Source organism: Temnothorax longispinosus, chromosome 1 (assembly GCF_030848805.1).
Source record: "Temnothorax longispinosus isolate EJ_2023e chromosome 1, Tlon_JGU_v1, whole genome shotgun sequence".
Classification (NCBI taxonomy): domain Eukaryota; kingdom Metazoa; phylum Arthropoda; class Insecta; order Hymenoptera; family Formicidae; genus Temnothorax; species Temnothorax longispinosus.
The window spans coordinates 25,276,175-25,301,877 of record NC_092358.1 but is presented as its reverse complement, the minus strand read 5'-3'; the positions used below and the strand labels follow the sequence as shown (position 1 = coordinate 25,301,877).

At 40.8% G+C, this 25,703-nt stretch overlaps 1 protein-coding gene across 3 annotated transcripts in view; it reads right to left on the bottom strand.

The window, feature by feature from the left end:
• LOC139820800 (lachesin) overlaps nt 1–25,703 on the bottom strand; it is a 145,398-nt gene that overhangs the window by 82,374 nt on the left and 37,321 nt on the right. For all 3 annotated transcript variants that reach the window (XM_071791343.1, XM_071791336.1, XM_071791353.1), the window contains exon 2: nt 2,224–2,412. In XM_071791343.1, the coding sequence (XP_071647444.1) occupies nt 2,224–2,275 (52 nt within the window). In that variant the 5' untranslated portion in view covers nt 2,276–2,412. The remainder of the gene's footprint in view (nt 1–2,223; nt 2,413–25,703) is intronic.

The following is a 25,703-nucleotide window of genomic DNA, read 5'->3' as shown; positions in this document are numbered from 1 at the left end:
TAAATTACTTCCAAAATTTAACAAGCAAATTTTCTAATGTGTAACGCTCGAACTATCCTTACACTAAAACTATACAATTTTATTAACTTAATTATATTGATTCCCGCATATTCTTATACCTCGAAAGTTTACCAGAGTTAAGAGACATTGGTAGATTGCCGGAGGCCAACTACATCCATGGACTATAATCTAAACAAGCTATCATTAATTTTAGTACGTGTGGTGGATGCTCTCAGTGCCAATAAACATCAGTGACAGCGACCAGGCCCGCGGCGTTTCTGACGCACTTTGGGTGCCGGTAACATTCGAGATATACCGCGCGCGCACGTTTGTATGATATACGTATATTTAGTATCACGGTATCCGCGCCAGATGTTGTCATCGTGCAGTTTGGACTTCGCGATGAGCGTTCGTTTATTATTTCATGACTAACTCATGTTAATTGCGAATAAACTCGGACTTGAATATTTCGTACTCGTGCACGTTTTGCTTGAACACGCTCTTTCGAGCGACTTACGGATCGTTTTCAGTCATTTCACGCGATGCATTTAGAATCGGGAATGAATAAATAAAATTCGGCAATGATGGCTTTCTGTTATTTAATAATTTATAATTTTAGGTATTAGGTGGAAAAAATATCGTTAATAAGTAAATTTTAGGTGAATAAAATAAATTAGTGTGCATGTTTATTAAAAACATAAATCTTAATCTTAATTTGACATTTAAGAACATGATATACTTATTTGTATAATTATAATTTATGCATCTATTTTGAATTATCTTTTAAACGACTCGATAGTTGGATAATCGATGTGCAGTCTAGTATACGGTACTTATTGGCGGAATTATGTCAAGATCAAGTACGACTGAGGTTAAATCGAATTTATTGCATCGAGTCGATTGTCCGAGCAGTTAATCGGTACATCAATCACGAAAAAAGGAAAGAGCAATTACTCGGTGGTGCACAAGCTATTAAGCTTTTATCACGATTCTTAAAGAGAATAGGTAGTAGGTTTATAGGTAGAATATATCTACATTCGGAATCAAATAATTAGGTACAGAGTAAATTACAATAAAAATATGGGCATATAAACTAATAATTATAAAATATTAATTTTAAATAGTTGTTGGAAACGTACCTAAGAAACGATATTTAAATCAACTTGAGAGATTAATAATTCATTTTTAATACGGAAGTAAAATATCATAAAATTTCTTCTCTAAAAAACTTGTTTCTTTTTATACACAAAAAATATTGAATCATTTCTATCAATTATCCGCTCTTATTTGTCTATACAAAAAAGAAAAAGTCACCAAGAAGTTTGATAAATGCTTGATAATATATATATTTAGCCGTCGTGTACTGAACCAGACTAGAGCTTCGTGTGCAATAAATCATAACGCGGCGTAGGATGAAATATTTGCAAAAAACACAATCGCTTCCTCTCTATTTACTGCTATCGGATAAACATTCGGGCAAGAATCTGACAGGTCGACGGTGGATGGCGTCGCGCTTCCGCAGCGAAGTGGCATACTCAAACTACACTTTATTTATTTTGCGGACCGCGGTATACAGAACCACCGTTGGCATCGTGCCCTCGTTGCATCTGCGTTATTGCTCGTTGTCGGGCACAACAGATTTCGTATTGGACACCTTTCGCAATGTATCGACTCCCGCGTCAATCGCAATAAGCGTACCCGATGTAATGGACCGGGAATGATATATGTGACAGAAACTTGCTGTTCAAATCATGCACGTGTGCCTCAATTTACTTATTGTTAGGTGCATCGAATGCTCGATAATAAATGCGTTCGGTAAATAGAACGGTGTTTCTCGTTAAAAGCTATTTCTATATTATTTCCCTGCGGAATGAGTGCGGAATAAATAATTTAAAGTGTGAAGAATAGATACGTTTCGCCCATTATATACTTTTTCAAATTCTTTGAAAATCTTATTTAAAGTACAACTTGAAATCTATAAGATAAAATCTTTCACGTAATGTCTACTATAAAATATCGATCGCACATGTTAAACATTCGTTCGAGCTTTATACTTTATATGCATAATAGCAGTGTAAATTTGCAAACGCGAATGGCACGTGTCATACATTTTCAGGAGAAATTCTAGATATCGCTTGTGTTAGTTTTTTTTTTTCGAAAGTTTTATCGAAAGAATGCTTCTTGGGGAGGGGAAAGGAAGGTAGTAGAGTTGAAGTCACTCACCGATTGGCACGTTGACAGCGAAGAGAACAACAAGAGCGCGATGGCAGAGCATTGTGCGCTGCGGTGAGAAAGAGAGGAGCCGAGGGAATCGTCCGTCGTCGATGGCGGCCAGGCCTGCTCCCTTTATCTACTTAACCCCGTCATCTTCTGCAGGTACCTCCGTTTCCGGTGCTCTGACGCATAGCATGCCTGAAACAATCGCGTTCGTTCGATCATTTACTTGATCGGGCGGCATTATCGGGTAGCCTGTCGCTGCCGCTCGTAACGGAACGACCGCGCCACGCCGCTTTATCGTCCGTTTCCAGCGAGCGAACTTTCGGGTTCACTCGGCGTGTTGCAGCTTTGCACCTCGAGATCGAACGGCGCAGCGTCGCGCTCGCGTTCTCCGATCGAGCGTATCGTTTCGCTTGGTGACGTTCATCGATCGTATCTCGGCCAACTTTGTTAAAAGCGGAGCAGCGTTAATTTTACTGCTCGCCCTATGAATAAGAAACTACCTTGACATCTTAGATGCCACGTGTTTACGGTCGTCGCGCGATTATTAATGCAATTGCGATCTGTATTTCTTCCTGCCAGACATCGCAAATGGATAATTGTATTATTTGGTAACGGTGTAAATAATCAAATCTTTTGTTTACTTCAGGATTAACGCGTATGTACAGAGATTGTTAAGAAGAATATTGAATTAATGGAGAATATTGAATATTACATATTTGATTGATCGAATTTGTGTGCGACATATGTGGGGTTAATGGTATCCTAAATCCTTCAACTATGAATGGAGATCTTGAATAATTTATCATCGCAAGTGAATTAAGCTAATATAATTAAGTCAATGATTTTAACTTGCTTAATAATTAAAGGTGAAAGGAGAAAAATTCACATCCTCGTTTTAGATTGTCTATTTAGTTTAGAACGTTTAATTGGAATATTATTAAATGCCTGTTTTAAAAATATAATAGATATGTCTTTTGAGAAGCGTAATAATACGCGTGTTACCTTAAATGAGGTTCGGATAATACTTTTCAGCATTTTCAGAAACTATATTATTACGGTACTATTTACGTTCCAGCATTTACAAAGTAATAAACGTCGCGATAAATTTAATTACATCGCTGTTACAATTTTGACGAGCGCGCCGTCAGTTAAAATAAGTTATTTCCGCGGATTTATAAATTATCACGGGCGCCGGTAGAATTTACGGGAACGAAAGCGGGTGGAATGCAAATAGCGCGTTTGTCACGTTTATGTAAGTACGTGTCACGTATATATTCAGCGATAAATTGCTCCTAAATGCATTTCCGCTTTAGACGATTTCTGTCGCCGTGGGGGAAATTAATCACGCGTGTCCGTCGTCCATTATTTTATGACTTACGCGTACCATGGACAATATACCGACGTTACAGTCCTCGCGAAGTAACCGATTTTATAAAACTCACGTGCCATACGTCGCGAGTAATACGCATCGTATATTACATCGCGATTCACGATTCACTTCCGCTCATTATGCACACGACCGTTAAGCAGCGATAAACCGCCAGTAATGTTATTCAGTTCCGCCCGAAAATCCGTCCTTCGATCGCCATTAAATAATCAGAGCTCAGACTATTGTCGATCGATCCATAATCATATATTAATAACTTGATGATTAAGATCGCAATTAAATATATAAATGCCACGAGCAATGTCATTTCCAGTGGATATCTATGAAAGTTTAATAACTAAAATATAATTTTACGATCTTTGCTGCTAAGCGAAATACCGTTTTATACAATAATTTTGCTTTAATTATTTAATGTTAACAAACCATTGTTGCCAAAAATCTATACAAGTTGCAATAATTCCGCGAAATATTGTACGATTACGAAAACGTACGTAAATTTCGGTTTCTATATAGAACCATTCTTCTTTCCTTTATTAATAATTATCAATTACACTTCTGTGAATATCTCGCTGTACCTCTTTGCGCGTTTCATAATCGTTTGCTTTCATTGATCGTCGCCCGTTTAACACCGCGCATTAATCGAACTGTAACATCCGAGTGCCGCTCCATTGCCGTCCGTTTGTTTCCGTTTCATCAGCGTGCGAAGAATAATACGTTAACAATGAACGAGCTCGCAACTCGATTATCGACGCTTGCAAGTTTAAAGCAAACAGGAACCGGAGAAATGGACGTGGCCTCATCGACGACATGCCTCGGCGACGAGACAGGACGACAGGCAGGGCAAAATGCGAAACACGGAGCTGGCGATGCTACAGTTCGTTATCGGGGCGACGTGAAGCCAATCCATACCCAGCCTCGAAACGCAGAGCCAGTGACCGCGTGCGCGACGAATCGCTCGGCTCTCTTGCACATAAAGCGAACGCGCGCAAAAAGTGACCAACGGGGTTAACGGTAATTTGCATTCTGCATTCTGCATTCATATATCGTATATATACGCGCGTTATCTCTCGATGGTCCTGACCCGCAACCCGCCTGACCTTATTCAGAACTGGCAAAACAGAACGATAATACATTGCCACTTCTGCGGATCGTCGATGGAGAGACGTATACGATATCGTTTCGATTTTGTGGCTTTTGCTCTTCGTCGACGGTTTATATTCCATCTCGCGAAAGAATTCTTATGGAGAAATAAAATAGAAATCAAGAGTTGGTAGACCGACAATTAAACATTGTCTTTCATATAGGAAATATAATTTTTTACCCTATCGATTTTATCCTTCTGTTACTGCAAATATATAAGACACGTTTTAAAAGGGTCTGAAGGAAAGGGATGTCGTGCCGATAAATGGCGCATATGTAGGGATGTTACGTGCAGATTACAGGATAAGCAAAGGGCGGTTTGTGATAAAGGCTGGCGTGCGAGATAATGCGGCCGAGATAATTATTTTTCAGCTACGACTGTTGGTAAATCTTATTTCCTTTCCGTGATTAATTGGCGGGCCCGGACGGGAGTGTGATAATGGATGCGAGATAGGTACCGGCTTGAGTCCGGGAGAGGATGAAAAACAGTTCCCTGAATAAATGTCGGACGTGCCATCTTGATGCGCGCGTGAATGACGAGCGAGCTGATATATGCAGATCGCGCTTTTGTGAAATTCTAATTATCTAAATTTTACTACATGTTGCATAATTTTCTCATCCACGTTTTTAAGGGGAAAAAAATCCATAATTTCTTGCTATTTTTATTTTACCAGAGAACGTTGAAGTGAGACTTGTAAATTTTCTCTTAAATCCAAAAGTTTTCGGTATAATCTGTTCATCTCTTCAATAAATCCTTTCTTTGATCGTGAATGTAACAGCGGTTTTTAAAATATGATATATTATACGTTTCTCAATTTTCAAATTAAAAATATTCTATTTCAATTATTTATTTTTTATCGTAGGTTTACTGTTAAACAAATTACACAAAAATGATTGAATTTCAGAATATTGATTTGCAATATCTCTAAAAATAAAGCAACCTTCCAGTTTCCAAACATAAATCTATAGATATATCTCCTCGAATAATAATTACTTTTCGATGCTTATTTTCATCCTTCGCGCATCAATATATCGTCGCTATACATATCTTATTCAGAAACGTTATTCCTTCTTAACGAACGAGTGGGGCAGGCCATTAATCGAACTCCGTAGCACAATTAGTAGTCAGCTAAGACACCCCTTAAGTGCGAAACTAAGCTAATATATGAATGAGGAAACGATTAAATTCGAAACTAGCTATTTCTCTTGGATTCGATATCCCCGAGAGCTCTGACGCTTTGCAAAGTTCAACTCCGCTCGCAACAGAAGCGTCGAGAGAGGCCCATGGCACCTATGTGGATACGGAATATGTAAGACACGCGCGCACACGTGGGCCACCCCCGGCGTGTATGGCGTGTAGGTCGGCGAATTCGTGAATATTCAGCAACTCCGTCCGACCTTCCCTGGGGTGGGTTTACGACCCTCGGTCTCGCTTTTACGAGTTCGTCAGGAAGAAACGACTTTGCGCCGAATCGACGAGACGTCCTCTCCTCGTACCTACCGCCGACGCGCTCGGGAACGTTTTCTTTCATCTGTGAAAAGTATCCGACAAAAAGTTCGGGAATAAGAGCTCGGAACTCCATTTTAACGAACGACACAATTGAGGGGTTACGTCATGGAGTGGCGTCATGGAAACCTCGAAAAGGTCAGATCGAGATACGCGCTGACGCAAATAGCTTGTACGCGCGTTAGTAATTGTAACAGTGGTTATTATTAGCTACATTAGTATGAATACCATTAGTTAATTATGTTCTGGTTTCTCGTTACCTCAATTCGACGAGGGTCTCGATAATCCAATTCGACGTTTCACGTGTGTGTCAACAAAGTATAATTCAGCGGCAGCTTTAAGACGTAAAAACGCTCTCATTTGAGTTAACAGAAGAAACATTTTATGGTCCCATCGCGGAGCCATAAAATGCATCGATCTGCATTCGAGGGTATAGATACCGATCCCTCACGTTCACGAGGCGAGCTCGTGCATAAAATTAAATGGCGTCACTTAACGCGAATATTTTTATCATTGCGTTATTAGAATATTTTCAAGTTTAATATCTTGAATTCCAACTAAAAGATCTATACATAGTAACTATAAGAATATTAAATGTTATCTTGAATTTTATATCAGGATCTTATACTGGGATACTAGACTTTCATTTCTATTTTCGAGCAATCGACTTTCGCGCACAAGATTGACAAAAACATTTATATTAAACAGAAAGTTGGGCAAAACCCAAAATGATAGCGCGCTCCCGCCGCCGCTGTGCTCCCTCGTCGGTGTTATTTCGTAGTTATAAGTTAGACGGCGCATCCCGGGGGTTATCAAATATTCGCTGAAGATACTCACAGCTACCAAACTTGTATCGCGCTGTCCACATCAAATATATTTCCCCGCATCCCATTTGTGTTATTTCTCACGTCTCGGTGATGCGGCCATCGTGCAAATTCAATGTATCCAAAACTTTGTTCCGACGAGAAGCATAATAATATTTTGTGAGATGCGTCTCTTGACCCCGGCGATATCAGCGCAAGACGATACATCGAGCCACGGCTCTTCCACGGCGTTACTTATAGAAAGCTCCGTCGTCAAATCGAGACTTCTGCTTAAAATCAATGCGATAGTTCGCGTCTATTTTAGGGAAATGCGAAGCGCTATCGATTCGACTAACGCTCGCAGACCGTGATGAATCCGAATTAACGGATTCCAATTTTAGACGACCTTAAACCGCAAAACTATTTATTCTAAACGCAATCCTGATATCTGTCTGTAGAGTTTAGCTAAAATAACCTTGATAGACGACTTTTCTTTCCTGAAGTCGGATATAACTCCGCCCCGAAAGGCTTAATCGTGGAATTAATGAACACCGGCAACTTGCTCGTTACCCTGTGTCGCCTTATCATAGATCATTATCGTTAGGTATAAAACGTCCCGTGGCGTAGCCGGAGCGACGAACAGAGCCGATAATTGCTGAAAAATGACGAGGGACTTCGCACTCTTAGGCGGCTGTCATCTATCCTTATTAGGATCAAAAAATATTAGTCCACGCGACCTTCCTCCTTCCGTTCTCGCTGCAAATCCGTCGCTGTAGGATTTCGTCTCCGATGCAAGATTACTTGTCGATCGATCCGGTTAGCCGGTCCTACTAGAAAGGGTTTTTAAGCGAAGTTCATTTGCGAAGTCTGCGGTAGACAAAATGGATTATAGACTTCCTCCCCTTCGCCCTTCCTGATCGAAGGACACGCGGGAGGGTGGAAAATGCTTGCCGTTCCATGGCGTAAAGAAGAAGTCGAACCCAAGAAGCATCGAGAGGGCGGAGACGAAGGGGGAAGTCCGAAAGGTTCCCGAGCAGGGAGAGACCTGTCGATACCGTGACGTGACGAGTGACAGACTTTTTTTCCTCGGCTACTCCATTAACATCTCATTATGAACACTTCGGCGGCCTCGCACCGCTCGGGCAAAATATCTTAAGTCGAGTTCGAACTTCCATTAAAATATCTGCCGAGCTCGGCGAGCCTTCGTCGATCGCATGAAGCGACCGGAAGCGTTTAACACGACGAGCCACCGCCACCGCCCCGAAAGTGTTGGTAGTATCCGGAAAGTGTTGAAGGAGACAGTTTTTTGCCCCGTGCCCTTGCTCGCTTCCCTTTGTCAAGGAATCGGCGGTGACACGCCGGCGGTACAAAGAAGAAAATCGGATAAACCGCGCGAACGTGACTTTTTTCCCTGGGCTTATCTCACCGAAGATGCGCAAGGCAGGAACGAGGTGCCGGGAAGTGGAAAATTTAAAATGTGTTATCTTCCTGTGAGAGGAAAATATATGGGACATTTGAAGAATAGGGTATTTTAGCGTTCCACAATAGTTTATATATTTAATAACTGATGTAATATTACTCTTAAATTAACTTATTTGGAAACTTATCCCCATGTCGTTCACTATTGCAAAGTTATCTATATTTACATATTAACTTTTCGTATTGTTACACGTTATTAAAATTTACATATGTGCAATATTGATATTTTAATACGCGATTACTGATTATATATTTGTTCTACTATTGCACCACCTGTGCCAACACGAATCGCGACTAATATCGCGACATAATATACCACACCTGCTTATCGATACCGATTACCAATCATACATCCAACACGTGCATCCGAGTGTGCGCATTGGCATTCCTCTTTACGCACTGTTATCATGAGTCATAACTATTATCATAACTTCGCGGCAGTCGAAATGTCGTAGCTTCTAGCTAAACTGGGCGCTATTAAATTAGGAGATGCCACAAAGCATGTCCCTTGAATGCTAATTGAGTTAGCTAACTCGGTCTCTCGAATGCTACTTAATCGCTTTTACAATTTCCATGCGTATTTGCGGGTAAACGAGATGCACGATTGTTCCGCGTCGAATACAGAATAGTTTAATGAATCTCCACTGAAATGCCCCTTACATTTAATCGTCTATGAAGGAAAAGATTAAGACTCTGCCCCTATTCTCATTCTGTGTATCAAATTAAATCAAATCTGTTAAAGATACTTGTGATATTGCATTTTATACTCTTAAATATATGTGCAAATCAAAATTTGTTCTAGATTAAATTCTCCAATATTTCCAATATTTTATATATTTTTTAAATGCGTTTTTAAATTAGAGTTTTTCTTCTATAGCGGTCTCAATTCTCATTGAGCAATACAGTTTATTAGTTGGGATACACTCTTGCCGAGTGCTAATTCACCACAATCGTGAAGATTATGATCAGCCTAGAATGTCTACGGGATGTCGTATAAGTGCGAACGTAATTCGCTCTTTGTGCAAAAGCGCCCTAATATATCACACTCTTCGCGACGCAGCTCTGCGCGAAAGGGAGGAAGTACAGAAACGTACACTCTCCGTAGAAAAGTCCGCAAATGAATTCAGCGGAATTTCGCTGTCGGAAATTTTATGACCGAAATTAGCATATTTATTTTGCGCAGAACCGGTTGGAGAATCGCGAAGCATTGCGAATTCCAGGCAAGGGTCTCTTGTAATATTTTTTAATTGCCTTTACAAGGATTGCGTTTCGTATTTTGTTTCGTCCTTTGTTAACTATTCTGAGGACGGCAGTACTTCTCGCGCGACGGAGAAATGAAATCACAATTGTATATCACGTACGATTGTGTTAAGATTTTATGAAAATGTAAACGCGAGATATAGAAAGCGCACAAATAATATTTCACGTGCAAAATTACATTTTTTCTCATTTCTCAAGAATTTTTGAAACATACATAATCAACGGTCGCGATTCCGCTTCTCTCACTTCCACACGGTATTCATCTCAATCTCAATATACGAATTTTGCGGCAAATAAAACGAGACATTTTTGGAATTTAAACGAGTATACGGGGGAAACAATAACGTGTTTGTTTAGCAATGATTCAAGTAAGAGAGGATGTTTGATATGCGTTTTGGACGCGTATCAGTGCCGTCTTACGCACGAACGAGTCATTGGGCTCAGGTCGCTCGTTGGACGAGCGGACGAGGGTACCATTTCCTGAAGAGGAAGCAGAACGGTATCTCGAATGCTGGTCTATCAATAATAAAACTGAGTTTACTGCTACGAGGAAATGGCGGCGCCGTGCTCCACTATGCCCGTCGAATATTGAGAAAGTAGCGAGAAACACCTGCGCAAATTGAATGCGTTAGACCCCTCAGGCCAGGTAATATAACTCGGCTCTTACACCGTATAACTTTGCAGCGCAGCGCTGCAACCGGATGCGCTGCAACACGTGCCCGCGTCCGTCGCTTCTTGCTGCCTCTATTTTTCTTCCATTTTGCTTGTGCTCGCTAAAACCGCGACGCTATTATCGCATCTTTATCCGCGACCCTTATAAATTTTACGTTTATTTTGATACATCTTAATTGTCGCCACTTTTTTCATGAAATGATCGAAATATTTACATGATTGAAACCTCATAACGATATACATGCAATTCTAAATATAAATCCGAACACGTTTGGATCAGTACTGCTGCAATCCAGCTTCAGTTATCGATGATACGGTGCTTCACGTTAATTCATGCAGAGAGGTTTCTCTTCATATTTTTTGTCAAGAATGAATCTCTCATTTTCTGCTCGTCAACGATTCTCGTGGATGACTTCTCGCGCAATGGCTCGACGAGAGATTCCACGGATCCGTTTGTTGCTGGTCGAAAAAGGAGAGGCATGCTCGCGCGCGCGCGACTCCACTCGATCTTCGTGCCTGACGTGCAAATGCCGGGGTTAATGCGACGCGCTCCATTAAAGTCGAGTCCCTATACCCCGGAACATTGCTAATTACACGTGGCGCGCATAGTCCACGCCCGGCAGTTAGCCTCCCTCTCATCGCCGCCGACGTTCTCCCTCCGTCGCTCTTCCTCACTTCGAGCTTGAGCGAGTCCCGTCCTTATTACGAAACTGTACACGCGATACAGCCCGACCCCTCCTTGCAAGTTGGATTCTAATATTAATAAATTCGCGCGCTGCTCGCAAATGCGTGTAAGCCACATTCGCCGTGCGACGATGACGACGACAAAGACGCCGCGTAGCTTCATTAAGCGATGCCGCCTCTGGTGGTTTTAATCCTCTCGTGATGATCTTCTATCATGGGATAATATCTGAAGATAGCAGCGACGTATTTTACGGTAAAATACTGTTTATAAAGTTTCATTGGACTTGGAGTGAAATAAATAATAAATCTTATTATATACAATATATATATGAGGGTTGATATTTTATCGATAACGATACGGTGACTGCTTTTAAGAACTTGCTTCAGTAACATCCCTCGACCGCATGCCTTTCCATCTCTACCTTGTCCGTTCATTCCTTTATCAGCGACGTAACCACAAGCATCTTACGAGCGGTTTTCCTAGGTTGGACCGGGCAAACCAAAGGGCCGTCCCGGTATCAAGAACCTTGATACCAGGTCCGGGGATCCTTCCGGAGGTGGATAATTGCAAATTCCATTTAGACGACACGTAGCTGCCGCGCATCGGCCGTGAGGGCGCATTAGCGATCGAGCTGATTGCACTTTTACTGCATATAAGTGGATCTTCGTTAAGAAACTCGGCGAAAGAGTTTCAACAATCAAATTGGCTGCCGCTAGATACGAGTATTCTTTTATCGTGCTTTTACAACGATTCGTGGAATTTTCCAAATGCGAGATACGCCGTTAGATTATATTATAATAATGGTTATGCAACATGAAGGAACGTTACATTTTTAACCCTATTCACTCCAACCCGCCCTTTCGTGTCGTCCCACGAGTTTCTAACACTCGTAAAAAGGCGGAGTTTCTAACACTTGTAAAAAAATATTTAAATAAATGATTTCCAAATGTTATTTACATTAATTTTTAGTCGAAGGTACAAAGATATTATAATAATTTTGGGGGAATTTTTCAAAGCTATTAACATTTTAAAAAACACGTCTGACTTGAAAGTGCATGGTTGGAGGATTAAAGGGGCGGATTAAATAGGTTTTTTATATTTAATCTAGCAGTGTATATATTTCCACCTTTCTATATTTTTATATTTTTCTAATAATATCTCCGGCTATAAAAGTTCTATTTATGAAAGATTGAAACTCATGAACTCCCGCAACGCAAATTAACAAAATTATTAAATTGACATGTCGCGTTTCGAAGTCCAAGCACGAAAACTCCTTTTTTGTCTCGCGATGCACGCGTAATCACGTACGTAAGCGTTTCTCTGTCGCATTTGGTAACGCAGCAAATTCTCGCGCCGTAACGAAAACATAATGAGCCGCGGACTTATCCATTATTTTTGCATATCCAAACCCATCGCGTCAGGAACTTTGCAGACATCCTGAAAGCAAGACGAATCGAGTCTCCACGGCTAACGATCGAACGAAAGTCGCCGTCGCCGTTTGCGATCTTTAGACGTCTTTTCGTCGCGGCGCGGCGCGCGCAAACTTAGTTTACCCCGAATGGTTATTTATCCCCACTACTAACGTCTTCTGCTGGGTATAAGGAGGAACGAAAAGAGCAACCAGCTAAACAAGGAGAACGGGTCTTGAGGGGTTGCGGGAGCGAAAAGCGAGCAAGACGGCGCGGCGGAGGAAAGAGAAAGAGCTTTGTTCCCGTGACGTCATGATGGAACGTGTCCCGTAACTTCTGCTCAGGAAATTGGAGAAGTATTGTGATGCAGGACGTAGCCTGTCGGGGGCCGGGAAAATCAAGGGGAACCTTCAAACTCCTCCCTATCCCGACGGAAAATCGTACCGAGATATCCCGCAGGATGGACGGACGTACGTCGCGGTGAATGCTTTGTAGTCGTGAATACATAGCTTCTCTCCGCGCGTGTCCTTTCTTCCTTAATAATAGCATAAAGTATAACCGCGAGTTTGCTCAAGTCTAAATCGTTACGTTCTATTTTAACTTATGTCATTTTTTTTACATAAAATACTGCAATTCCTCCTTCTTAAAAGATCAAATTGTGTAATAAAAGAGCGAAATTTATGATTGACTTGATTAAAATAGCAATTGATGATAATTGAGGATAAAAATTAGAGGATATATACTTGCGGAAATAAAATCGATTAAATGTACTTCAACTGACAGGTTTTACGTATTTACATCGACAGAAACAGTTTAATGCATGAAAGTGACGCATGCTTCGGGCGTTGTTCGAGCATTCACCACTGCGTAAGCGAATCATTTTAATGAACGACGTTTGCAATTTATCAGAAAATTGATCCAATTAGACGGTAGCTAGCGCTGGCCGTATTTTGTATCCGGATATCGAGCCGCGCACGTGCCATCGTCGTATTCCAACGGCGCGCCGCATTTGCACCGATTGGCAATCCATTGAAAGTCAAACTAACCCGTCCACGACATTTGGATTCTAAGGAGGAGGCGTTGCACTTGGTAATCCGAAACTTCTGACTCTCTCCCACGATCTCTGCTCCACCTCGCGCGTTCTCACCCCCTCCCCCCCCTCTCTCTCTTTCTCTGCACCTCTTTTCCTTGGACGACAGGGTTCATCTAAGTTAAGCTCTGCTGATTTGCATTCCTCAGCCAAGGGCATTCGAAGTTCGATAAGGCAATAAGTGTGAAAAAGTGATTCCGTGCGCGCCGCTTAAAGATTGCGAGAACTTACCCGATAGTAGGAAATACACGTCGCGTAACATGGACGAAATAAATCATGTCTCATCCTGTCGCGCCCCGCGAGAAGTAAATAAATCTTTGGTCGGAATATATATAATGCAATACAAACGCGACTACATAACCAATAATTAATTATATAAATGTCGCATATAATTATATCAGTTATAAGTGTGTTAAGTTTGAGGTAAAATATTACCCTTTTAGAATTTCAAAAAAATTTTTTGTTAGTCATTTAACATGTGAACAGAACTAATAAAATTTAAAATTAAGCTACCTATTGTAATTGATCGTAATTAATCAAACACGACGAGCAAACTTTCATATTTATTAGCTAGATAATTTAAGGAAAATATTAAGTAGTTTTTCTCAACGAAACACGGTATACGTTGATAGAAGCAGATCTGTATACATTTTCGTCGGGTTGCTGTGTGCATTGTAGTCAGAATTACAGAATTACAGAATTACAGGACGATATTAAGGAATAGTGGTGTAATTAAGTGAACGTGTATCCAAGGTACGTAACGTTTAAGTACATCCTTCCGCTTATACGCACACATCTCTCTTTCTCTCTCTTCAAAATGAGAGCTGTATAAGCTTTATTTTGAGTAAAAAGTTTAAAGAGTTTATTTTACAAAAACATGCAGTAGGAAAGCTCCGAGGAAAATAAATAAGAATTTGAATCTTCACATTGTTTTAATGATGTTACTAAACGAACGTATGTTGTGTTAGGAATATAATAGAAAGAAAAAATTATTTGTCGAAATAAAGTTGGAATTTGGAATATAGACAGAACAAAAACAAAATTGTACAATTATAACTTATATCATTTTATCATATCTTCCATTATTTGGACAATATATATACCGAGACTGCAATATATTTATATTATAACAAATAGCCATTATAAATTAAATTGGATGTCTCTTCGCCAGAAACTTACTTCATTGTTCGAGACGATGTCGAGATCTTATCTTTTACTGTGCCATAAATGGGCGCGATCTTTCATCTTCAAAGAGGCAGGACCAACTGTCCCCTGCGCGACAGTTCACACCGAGACCGTCCAGTTCGTCCATCCGCGAGACGAAACGAGGTGTCGTGCGAGCACTCGATTTCCGCCCCGCGGAAACCGTTTAGTGCGCCGGCCCACCCTACTAGTAAATCGGAAAACTGTCACGTTTGAAAATTGACATTTTTCTAGGTAGCGAAGTAGTGTCGAGCAGCCGCCTCGGGGCTATCGCAGGGAAAGTAGAGAGTTTACGCTGACGTGTTGTTGCGGATGATGGGGAAAATGGAATTTCAACCCTGTCTCGAGTACGCTCCTTTGCACTTAACGATGTATTTGATTGCGTGCGCGTTGATGAATTCGTAACGACAATTGCTTGAGAGAAATGCTTAGACAATCATAGGGTAAGCACGTTTGCGAGGTTCATCGGAGACTTCGCACAAGCTCGTCCCGCGAGACTGGCTGGTTGACGATGTCGATGGATGCGTGTCAGCAGTATGTTAACTGTGCATTACAAATCCTCACATTCCCGCGGCTACAATCGCGTGCGTTCAACCCCGCATGTGGGTGCAAATCGTGAGAGGCTTCCACATAAACGTGGAGAAAAAGATCGGTTTATTATCCCGAATAATCTCGTCAGAATAAGAAGCGCGTGTAAACGCGTGATGGTAAAGATAAATAAATTTCTTTCGAGTTTGTGCAATGTAGTACAGATTATAAGATAGAGAACTTTGTTTTCTTTTAGGACTATGTTTATTGCAGAAAGAAACGTAAACAGTACAATTATTATTGCTCTCGCACGAATGAAGCGTATAACTATATATCACACTGAAAAATAACAAATGATAATAAATTGCTCGATACTGCGAAATGAAAAACATCGGTTTGCTTTCAGGCCGTAGCAATAAAACATTTCGGGTAATCCTCGTACGGATAAAATATATAGAAAAATATTGGAACGTAAAAATAGAGTACGAATCTCCGCGATTCCATCATATTGTGTGAATTCTATATATGAAAATCATTGCCGGCATATTATTTTCTACATCTATCAGCTCTAAAAGAAAATCACTTTCTCATATGTTAAATGCTAATCTTTATTTATTGTCGCGCAAAGGTCTGGTTGTGTGGCAGCTGAACTCGAGATTTGCCGTCTGCAGAAAAGTTTTCACGTTGCTTACTTTCAATTTTACAATACAGCTTTTTACCGCAGACCTCTACCCGCTTAAGGAAACTTCCCTTGTCTTTATCCTTGCCCCTTTCCTCCTTCTTTCTCTCGTCTTTTCCTCTTTCTCTCGCGCGTGCATTGCAGCTAGGACACCATCTCTGCACCTGACATTCTCCGTGCCGAGAGTTTTTGCGCTGCGATGCGAGGCGAGGCGAGGCGAGGAATAAAAGATTTCTGGGGGATAAAATCCGTGGGACAAAAGTTTCGGGGGTCACTTCTCTCGCGTGTCAACTCACGGACTTCGATTTGTTGAAGACTGTGTCGGACTAATCCCGGCTACTTTTTTGAGAGATCCTCGACCATATGACGTGCCCATAACTGCCGAAAGGTCGCCATCTCTCACGATTCATAATGTTCGCTAAGCGGTTACAGTAGATATAATTTGTGTACGTCGTTCAGCATCACAATCTTAAAACTTTTCTCGAAATTTTCAGAGATTTCGAAATTAATTTTCTTTCGAATTTTAAGATCGATTGCACAACTTCGAACATTGTACTTACGAAAATTATTTCTGCGTGTAATTGTGTTTAAAGATAACTATTACGGTCAGGATTCGAGACTAAGGTTGTAGACGTGTATAAACGTATAATTTTAACATCTCTTTTTTTCTTTATTTTTCTATAATTTTTAGATAAAATAATATACAAGAAGAATTATATTTTTATTAAGTGGAAAGTATTTATAGCTTCCATTTTTTAACATTCAAGAGACTTAAAAAAACGGAGTCTTTTAACCGAGACGACAATAAAAGAACATCACGTAGATCTTAACTAACATTTTCCAAGCTACGTATCTAACTCCGTGACGAAGTGTGTCGTGCTAACTACTTGTTGCGGTCAGAATTGTTGCAACGGTGTTAACTAATCCCCCGTTGATATTTTTCGCAGCGCGACGGCAAAGTCGCGGCCGAGAAACTTTACGAGTGGGATGAGTTCCGCGACAATTGCGGAACTCGAATGGAAGGAGCGAGAGACAAGGGGAGTCTTTGCAAAAGTTTCGAGTTGGTTCTTCGTCGCCGATATACTTCTCCAACTTGATGGAATTCGATTTCGGTGGGATGGTTGGCTCTCTCGCTGCGTGCTGTTTCCGGGATCGCGCTACCACCGACTGTTAGGCGACAAAAATCTAACTGTATGAGATTTCATCGATTTCGAGCAGAACTTGGACTCTCTCGACAATCTGCCAGTATTTGTTGGGAAGATTTTTATTTTTATCAGATTTTTAACGATCATTTATAGCCAACTTAATAGAGACTTAAATTCTTAAATAGTCGCGCGAAGCTTTGTTTGTTGCTTCTTGTTCTTTTTTTAAATCCATTATGATTTTATTCTTAAGTAATCGCGTGTGAATGTTAATTACGTTATTTAATCGCGTTTTGTTTTTTATTTTTGGAGAGTTTAAAGCTTTAGATATTTATTTAAGATTATATACGTATACAAAATCCGAGAATTGATTGATCTCTTGATAAATAAATACATCAAGTTCTCATGAGCACGAATGGAAAAATGTGCTAAAGTCAAAGATGTTTGGTGACAAGACGGCGTTACCCAATACGTATAAAATCTATTCACTTTCCTTTTACGAGATCGAGCGAAATAAGCACTATTCTGAAACGTCAATGCATCAAAGACAGTGATATTGGAAACAAGAGCAAACTATTTTTCTCACTTGTCCCGTCTATAGGGTGTATATTTTATCAATCCAATATCGTACAAAAATGTTTCTTATTGTTATCATTTCTGTGACGATTCAACTCAGTAACTCTGAGTCAATAATTAAAAAGAGATTCTATGAAATTAATTCTAAACATATTGATACTATCTCTCCTTTTAGCGCCAATCATAAAAATAATAATAACGATAGTGTCAATAATAACCATAATAATAATATATTTATTTTTTTCTCCGAATAATTTAAAATGTAAAATTTTTATTTAGAGACTTTTATATTTCAATACTTATATATCACAGAAAGAGAATTCGTATATGAGAATTCGAGACACCCTATATACGACTCGACATATCCCATCGGGACGGTTCTACGAGTTTTCACCGACTTCTGGTACCCATTCTTCGCCCTTTGCTCGTTCCTTCTCGGTGTAGCTTTTTTTTCTCTCTTCCCTTGACGCAACGAGCCAACCCTCTTCGGCCATTTCCGTAATGGATGTAACTGCTTGAAGTTAAAACGATCAACTCTTTCGCGGGATCTGTCTGCATTTTGGCAGCGACAACAATAAGAATAGGAAGGATTTCATTTCAGTAGGTACGGACTTACATAAAGTTTCGGAACGGACGTGATCTGGATTACGTGAAAAAAAATAGAGAGATAAATTACAGAAAAAGAAAGTGAATTTAATAGTAAATATAAATACTTATTTTTTTCACTAATTTTTTTTATATATATAGTACAGATACATACAGCAGAAATTTCTTTTATTTGAAGAAGAAAATAACTTTTGCCTTACACTAAATAATTTATGAGATATACGTTTCGCTTTTTGTTCTGAAACTTTTTATTTCGAGTTCAATAGAAACTATATAAATTATCTTTATGTTTTTATATTCTATCAACAAAATAAATACGAGAATTCATGCATAGGATAAAATAAAGAAAAATAAACAAACCTACAATAATAAAATTTCAATAATGAAATTTAAAACTAAACAATGATCTTTTTTAAAAAATGTATATAAATTCGAAAATTGTATATATATACCTTTTTTCATCATAATTTTTCTATTTCGCGCATCTAGATTCATGTCGCGTAAAGATAAATTTTAAGAAGTATGAAATACCGGAACTACTTATGGTACAGGAAGATATTTAAGGCAGTTCAAATATATCTTCTATTCAAATGTATCTTATTATCTGTTTATATACATTCATAGATTCATAGAGATTCAGTAGTTTGAAGATAAAAAAATCATTTAAACGCATTTCATTTATATTTGTATTTATAACGACAAACGTAATTGCACGTGAAAGCGGTTAAAATCGTGAACTTATTGTGCTAGATTTTCATTCAGTCACGTATCGGGCATTTTAAAAAAGTTCTCTACAGTTCCTATCTCACCAGCTCGGCGATTGGCGTATTTCAATAATGGTGAAATTGTTGAGCGGAGCGTTTTAATCGAGAATCGCCGTGGAAAGTTTCAGTGCCATAAAAATTTATCCCGAAGACGTCCGGCGCGGGAAAGTAGGTGGAGGAACAGGTTGGGATAGGGAGGGTAATTGGTCGATGCAATTCTTACGTAAGTTTGACTATCGCCCCGTACAAATTCCTGTTCGCGTGCCGTGGAATGAAAATTATAATCCACGAGAGCTCGGCTACGCCGGATTTACATTCTCTCTTAACCGCGGGAGCAAGAAGATTTTCGCTTAAAATTCCGGGCATGTTTACCAAGCATCGTTTGTTCGCTGTTTGTGAACGATATTATTTTCTACAAATATTAACATCCTTACTCTCCCTTTCTCCCCCCCTCTCTCTCTCTCTCTCTTTTTCTCTCCTATCTTTCACATGTTCCTTCTCGCTCGATCACGTACTCTTCGAATCGTATTCGCGCTACCGCGATATTCTTGGTAGTTCTGGAAAATTAAACGGCAATGGACTACCGGATATTTAACTCTTTATTGGGTCGTGTTCCCCCGAGGCAACAAATAACTACGACTCAAGCTTTATCATCGAGGGAACAAATAAGAGATGCGTAATATATCAAATAATAGAAGAAAAATAAGTAAACGTAAATATAGATGTTTCAACAGTAAATTTAATATATATATATTGTATATGGTAGTTTTATTTGCAATATGAAAGTAGATATATTAAAATAGAAAAATATATTTGTTTAATAATGTATTGGCTGTAAGAAACTATTAGATATATATAAAGAATTTTCTATCACTTTTTGAAGAATTATATGCCTTTTACGCACAATATCAAATAAAAATTTGATACGTAATATCGTATGATTATGCTGCCATTAACGATAACTTAGTTGCCTCATAATTTTCACTTGCTAACGTTCCGATTTCTCAACTCGAAAGCATAGCCGTCGACTCTGCCCTTCGCAAAGGATCATTCCGTACACGTTCCCTCTCACGGGCGGAAATACGTGGATACGTAGTGAAATCGAAGGCACCGCTAACGAGATCCGCGCGTGGTCGATGAAGAAAGCAAGAGAGAGATCGAACCACACAGGAAAGGTTGGGGAAGTCGCTAAATGAGAGTAAGCGCGAGGAAAAGTCGCGGAACGAACGAGTGCGAGAATGGGGTGGTTTAAAAGCGAACCACGTTCGCTTCGAGGGGGTGGGGTCTCGTACCAGCGTGCGGAACAGGGGATGGAGGAGGAGGATTGCAACGGTCAGCAGAATCAGAATGCTTAGAACCTCATATAACGGCCACTCGAGCGAGTTGAAACCGTCCATACGTACGTACAGCGCTGTTCAATGATGGTGGCCGAAGGAGCGGCGGTATTTGCTGTAAAAGCGAACCTAACGTCAACATTACGACTACGGTAACGTAAATTGCAGATAAATGAGCAATGACACTCAGCCGAAGTGTTTTCTGTGATTTTCGCATCATCTTTTGTCTTGTTTCGAAGAAAAAGAAATTATCTTTTTGCCTCGTAAACATCATTTAATTTTGAATCTGACATTCTTAATTTAAAATATAATATTTAAAGAATATAATATATTTCAAAATAAAATTACGATATAAAGGGGTGGATATTTAGTGCTAAATTTAGATTTACTTGAAGTGCATAAGAATTCACACTGTCTGATGAAATTCATGATAATACGAGTAGATTATACTGTATTGCAGTATATACAGATATAATTACATCGGGCTTAATTACTCACAGCAATCCGAATTATGCGAATATGCTACAGGATGGAGTAGTATCTTTCTTGGATAATACTATACCTCACGAGGTATGTGAACGATTACATCGTTAGGTGAACGATTACACACATGCACGTAATGTTCCGGCGGAGTTTGCGGGACTGTCTGCAGGAGTTTGCACGGACTTCTCTTCCGCGAATACTTGCGCCTCAAGATCTGAACTCGTCGTCTTTGTCAGGTCCGCGTTGGCTGACCGTTTTCACGTTCGATCGAGTGCGCTAGCCAGGGACATACCGATAATTAGACCGTGTCGCGCGTAAAGAAACCACTCCTTGCCGCAATCGCCGCTCCTCTGTTGCCCTTCTCTGTTTCCCTTTTCCTCATTTTTTTGAGAATTTATGCCGATAGAAGCGACAAATTTAAGCTGATGCGAAGATCGAGGTCACACGCCAAGTAATCTTTACGTTCTGTATAACATTCTTCTCTCGAATATAAGGAATATATTTGTGCAACCCTCCTAAGATACGGAAATTTTTAAAGTGCTCCTACTGAAAATTCTTGAAATTCGTCCCCCCCCTTTTTCACAGAAGTCCCCGTCTCGCAAAAGTCATAATATTTCCACGCATCGCGGTGAATCAGGACGCGGCAAGAAAGCGAATTAAATGTTGTTCGTCTCTCCTTTATGCACAGCTAAACCATATTCTTACTCCAACAGCGTGTAAGTCGATTCGCGGTTACCGCAAGAAAATTCCACCCTTCGTCGGTTTATTCTAGCGAAATGGAATAAGAAAGAGAGAGAGAGAGAGAGAGAGAGAGGGGGGAGAGCCGAGGGGTGGCAAAGGAGCGCAGTATGCGCGGTATGCCGCCGCTGCAAGAAACACTCGCAAGTATTAAACTGCATAGCTGCCGGCTGCACGTTCGTAAGTGGTCGCATTACAGAGACAGCGGGTACCGACGAATGTTACGAACCTGGGTCGGATAGTTCCGGGCGCCAACTCCCCCGCGCATTTCTACCGCTCAAAACCCGCGAAGGTCGAAGTCGGAATTACATTCCACCTTCACTTTTCGTAGGAAGGTCGACTGTAACAATTCCAACAAAATTCTGAACAGCTTCTGGCAAAGTCGCATTTGGATTATGATATTCCGTGTACCCTGGCGAGTTTCCGTGTTTCTTGGCGATGTTATGTACGTAACAACGTATCTTGGAACCTCGATATCTGTATTGCAAACTTTTAATTGGAGGAAAATTGATTCCAAACTCTCGCGTCGACGAACTTGTCCACCGAAATCAGGATCGAGCGTATACTGAGATCGACGTTCTGTGTTTGCGCGAGTGTTACGGGCGGAATCACTGCATCCGTTTAACGAGTATCCACGTATGGCACGTATCCAGCATCGTCCAGCGTCGCCTTTACGAGTGGGACGAATCGAAATATCTGGTTTCACGAACGAACAGGCGCGGCTCCAGAAATTCGCCGCAAATTTCGTCGGCGTTTACATCCACCGCGGTCATTCCATTTCCGGGAGGAAACTTCGCGAATCCGGCTAATCCTATTAGCGAGGACACCGAGCGCTTGCTTGGATTAAATGAGCAAGGCGAGCGGGACGAAGCTCGTTTCTACGACCGCCGGTGGAAACCTACGAGCATTCGTGTATAACGCGCGTCGCCTAGCTTTTCCGATCCTGAACGCGGCCAGCATCTCTCAATGTTCCTCTACGTCGAGGACTTGCGGGATTGTCAGTTGCAAATCGAGAAACTTGAACAACCCCACCGAACATTCAAAATTATCATATAGGCACGATGATTCTTATATCACAAAATTTATTACGTTACGTTTCAGATTTTTATAATAAGAGATATATTTACAAAGAATCAATATTACATCAATGAATCAATTAAAAGATCACATTTGGACAATTGAAAGCTATAGAATCTCAAAGAAAAGTAACTCCTTTTTATCGTTGAGAATAAAAATGATCAAATTGAAATTAAAAGATGCGGTGAAAAGATCGCTCTAAAGTCTATTATCTTCCTCAACAATGACAGGAGATTCTGTATAGTATAGAAAAATTTATTCGCGCGCTATAAAGTTAGATGGCATTTCACGTTAGGCTCTCTTTTTCCCTCTCGATCGTCACACAACGGCGATTCACCGTTGCATCGAAAACGGCGACGATATAGCGAGGAATACATCCGGTATTATTCATCGGCGCCGGTATCCGCCGTCGCGCGGTGATCCCTCTGAATATATACGTTATCCGCTTTTATCTCCTCGTGCGGCTACACCGCATATCCCGCCGCGCGGTCCATACTTCTGTGCGCTCGACCATGCTCATCCCGCAGCCGCGTCACGCTCGGCAGTTTTAGCACGCGTGTCCGATGCGGGATACGCGTGCAAACGTTACGTTTCGCGCGAGGCGGCAAACACGCACCCCGTGAAACGCAGTCGGATAGGGGAAGGGTGTGGCGAGGGGTGGTGGTAGAACATGCAATTTTCACGCTTTAGCATTTCCCGGCGCAATTACTTTTCGAGAATGGCGCCGAGGGCTCGGCCCTCCTGACGTCCCGACGAATTCCGGCAATCGACAGGAATATCGCGTAAAAAATGAAAGGGAAAAGGGTCGAAAGGCGAGTGGTGCAGGAGATCGTAACGCAGCTGATAAAAATGAGTTGAAATCCACGAATATAACCGACAAGCCTTTCGCGATTTGCCACGTTTGTCGTTCGTTATGGCTCGCGGGCTTAAATCTCGCGGTTTAATCGAATCGCATTTCGCGGAGAGGAACGATATTTTTTGTTTAATCGTAAATAAATGATATATGTAGCTAGAAGTCAAAATATATATATAAATAAATATAAAAATTGAGTAATTTGGGAGAAATAAAGTCAATTTGTAATGGATTAAATTTTATTGGTAATTTTCACGCCGTGGTGAATTTGAGATATGATTTTTGATAATATAATGAACGTTCCACAAAAGTGTAACATTAATCTTTGATAGGATGTTAAATAAAATAATAAATTTCTATGTGGAAATAATTTTCCAGTTATAAGTTCTGTATTTGAAGTGGGCCAATATCACACAGAAATTGCATATTCAAAATGGATTGCATTTACACGCGTACCAATCCGTCATCTGTTATTGATTTTCACAGCTCAGATGATATCAATTTAAGTTAAATAAAAATATGAGTCATCGCAATTTTCGTGACAATTTATATATATATAAAATTTCATTTTCTTTATTTACTAAAATCATACAGTTTTATTTCACGTGGAACAGAAAATTTTTGAAAGAGTAATGATAAATTAATCTATTCATCTTATGGGTATCATTAATTTTGCGTTACAAAAACCGCGCGAGAGTGGCATATCGGCGCACTGAAATTAACCGCGAATCACCACGTTTCGCGTTCCTGCTCATCGCAATTTTCACGGCAATTTACATAATTCCACTTTCTTGATTTATTAAAATCCTATAGTTTTATTTCACGTGGAAGAGAAAAATGTTGAAAGAGTAATGATAAATTAATCTACCGTGTATCGTGTATCATCAATTTCACGTTACAAAAACCGCGCGAGAGCGGCATATCGGCGCGCTGAAATTAACCGCGAGTCACGCGTTTTGCGTCGAAACAGTTTCCACTTACCTATTATTTCGTAGGGGCTTAAAAAACGTCGCTCGCGAGCCGTCGGTCGTCGCTCCCCTACCGTTTACGTCGCCGAGGTTGTTTACGTTTTTTGGGCTCCGACTTGCTCCGGCTTGCTCCGACTTTCCTGGAAGACTCGCGTTCCGCGCCCCGCGCCCTGCGCCCCGCGATCAGACGCTCGACGCGGCGTACGCTTCCCCCACTCCCCCACTCTTTTCAAATTTTTCCTATTGCCCTAGTCGCGGTCGTCGCGGACAGTAGAGTAGACAGTTTAGTGCGTATTCGGAACTGTGTTAGCTCGTTCTGCGCGTCTCGCGTTCTCTAACGTTCTGTAGTCCGTCGATCGTGAATCTTGTGGCATGCGTGGCATGCCCGGCATGCCGAAAAGAGGTGATCGCGAATCTTGCCCGCGAACGAGTGTCGGGAGTGCCGGAATTGAGTGACGGACGATCGTCTCGTCGCGTAAGTAAATCCATATCGCGTCTCTCGATGTTCCGCACAAGTTTTAACGCAAGTATCGCGAATCTTGCTCGCGAATGAGTGCCGGGAGTGCGTCGGACTTCTTTTTCTTCCTATGTAATGGCCTTCAAGCAGTGCTGCTCCAAAAACGGCCAAGACGAACCGCTTGTCGAAAGTGTGTCGGACTTGAGTGACGGTCGCTCGTGAGAATCTTCTGGTCATATTGCGCCTCGAAAGGAGGCAGGAACCATTTTGATTAAAGAAGAAGGAAGATGGCGAATTTTGTCCGCGAACGAGTGTCGGGAGTGCCGGAATTGAGTGACGGTCGATCGTCTCGTCGCGTATGTAAATCCATATCGCGTCTCTCGTTCGCAGATTGCGTCGAATTAATTGATTTGTCAGAATACAACGGATTTAACGAGTTTTAGTTTCATTTAACGCAAGCGAATCGGCGAACCCGCGTCTCTCTTTCCGAAAAATTTCCGTTTCGCACGCGAGTGAATTTGGGAGTCGCGAAGATTGTTCTCTCGACAGGCCCGGGACAAATTCGTCTTGAGATAATAAATATGTACGCTTTTTCCACTTTCCCGTATACGATCGACGTGTCTCTCGACGTTCGCGAGTGACG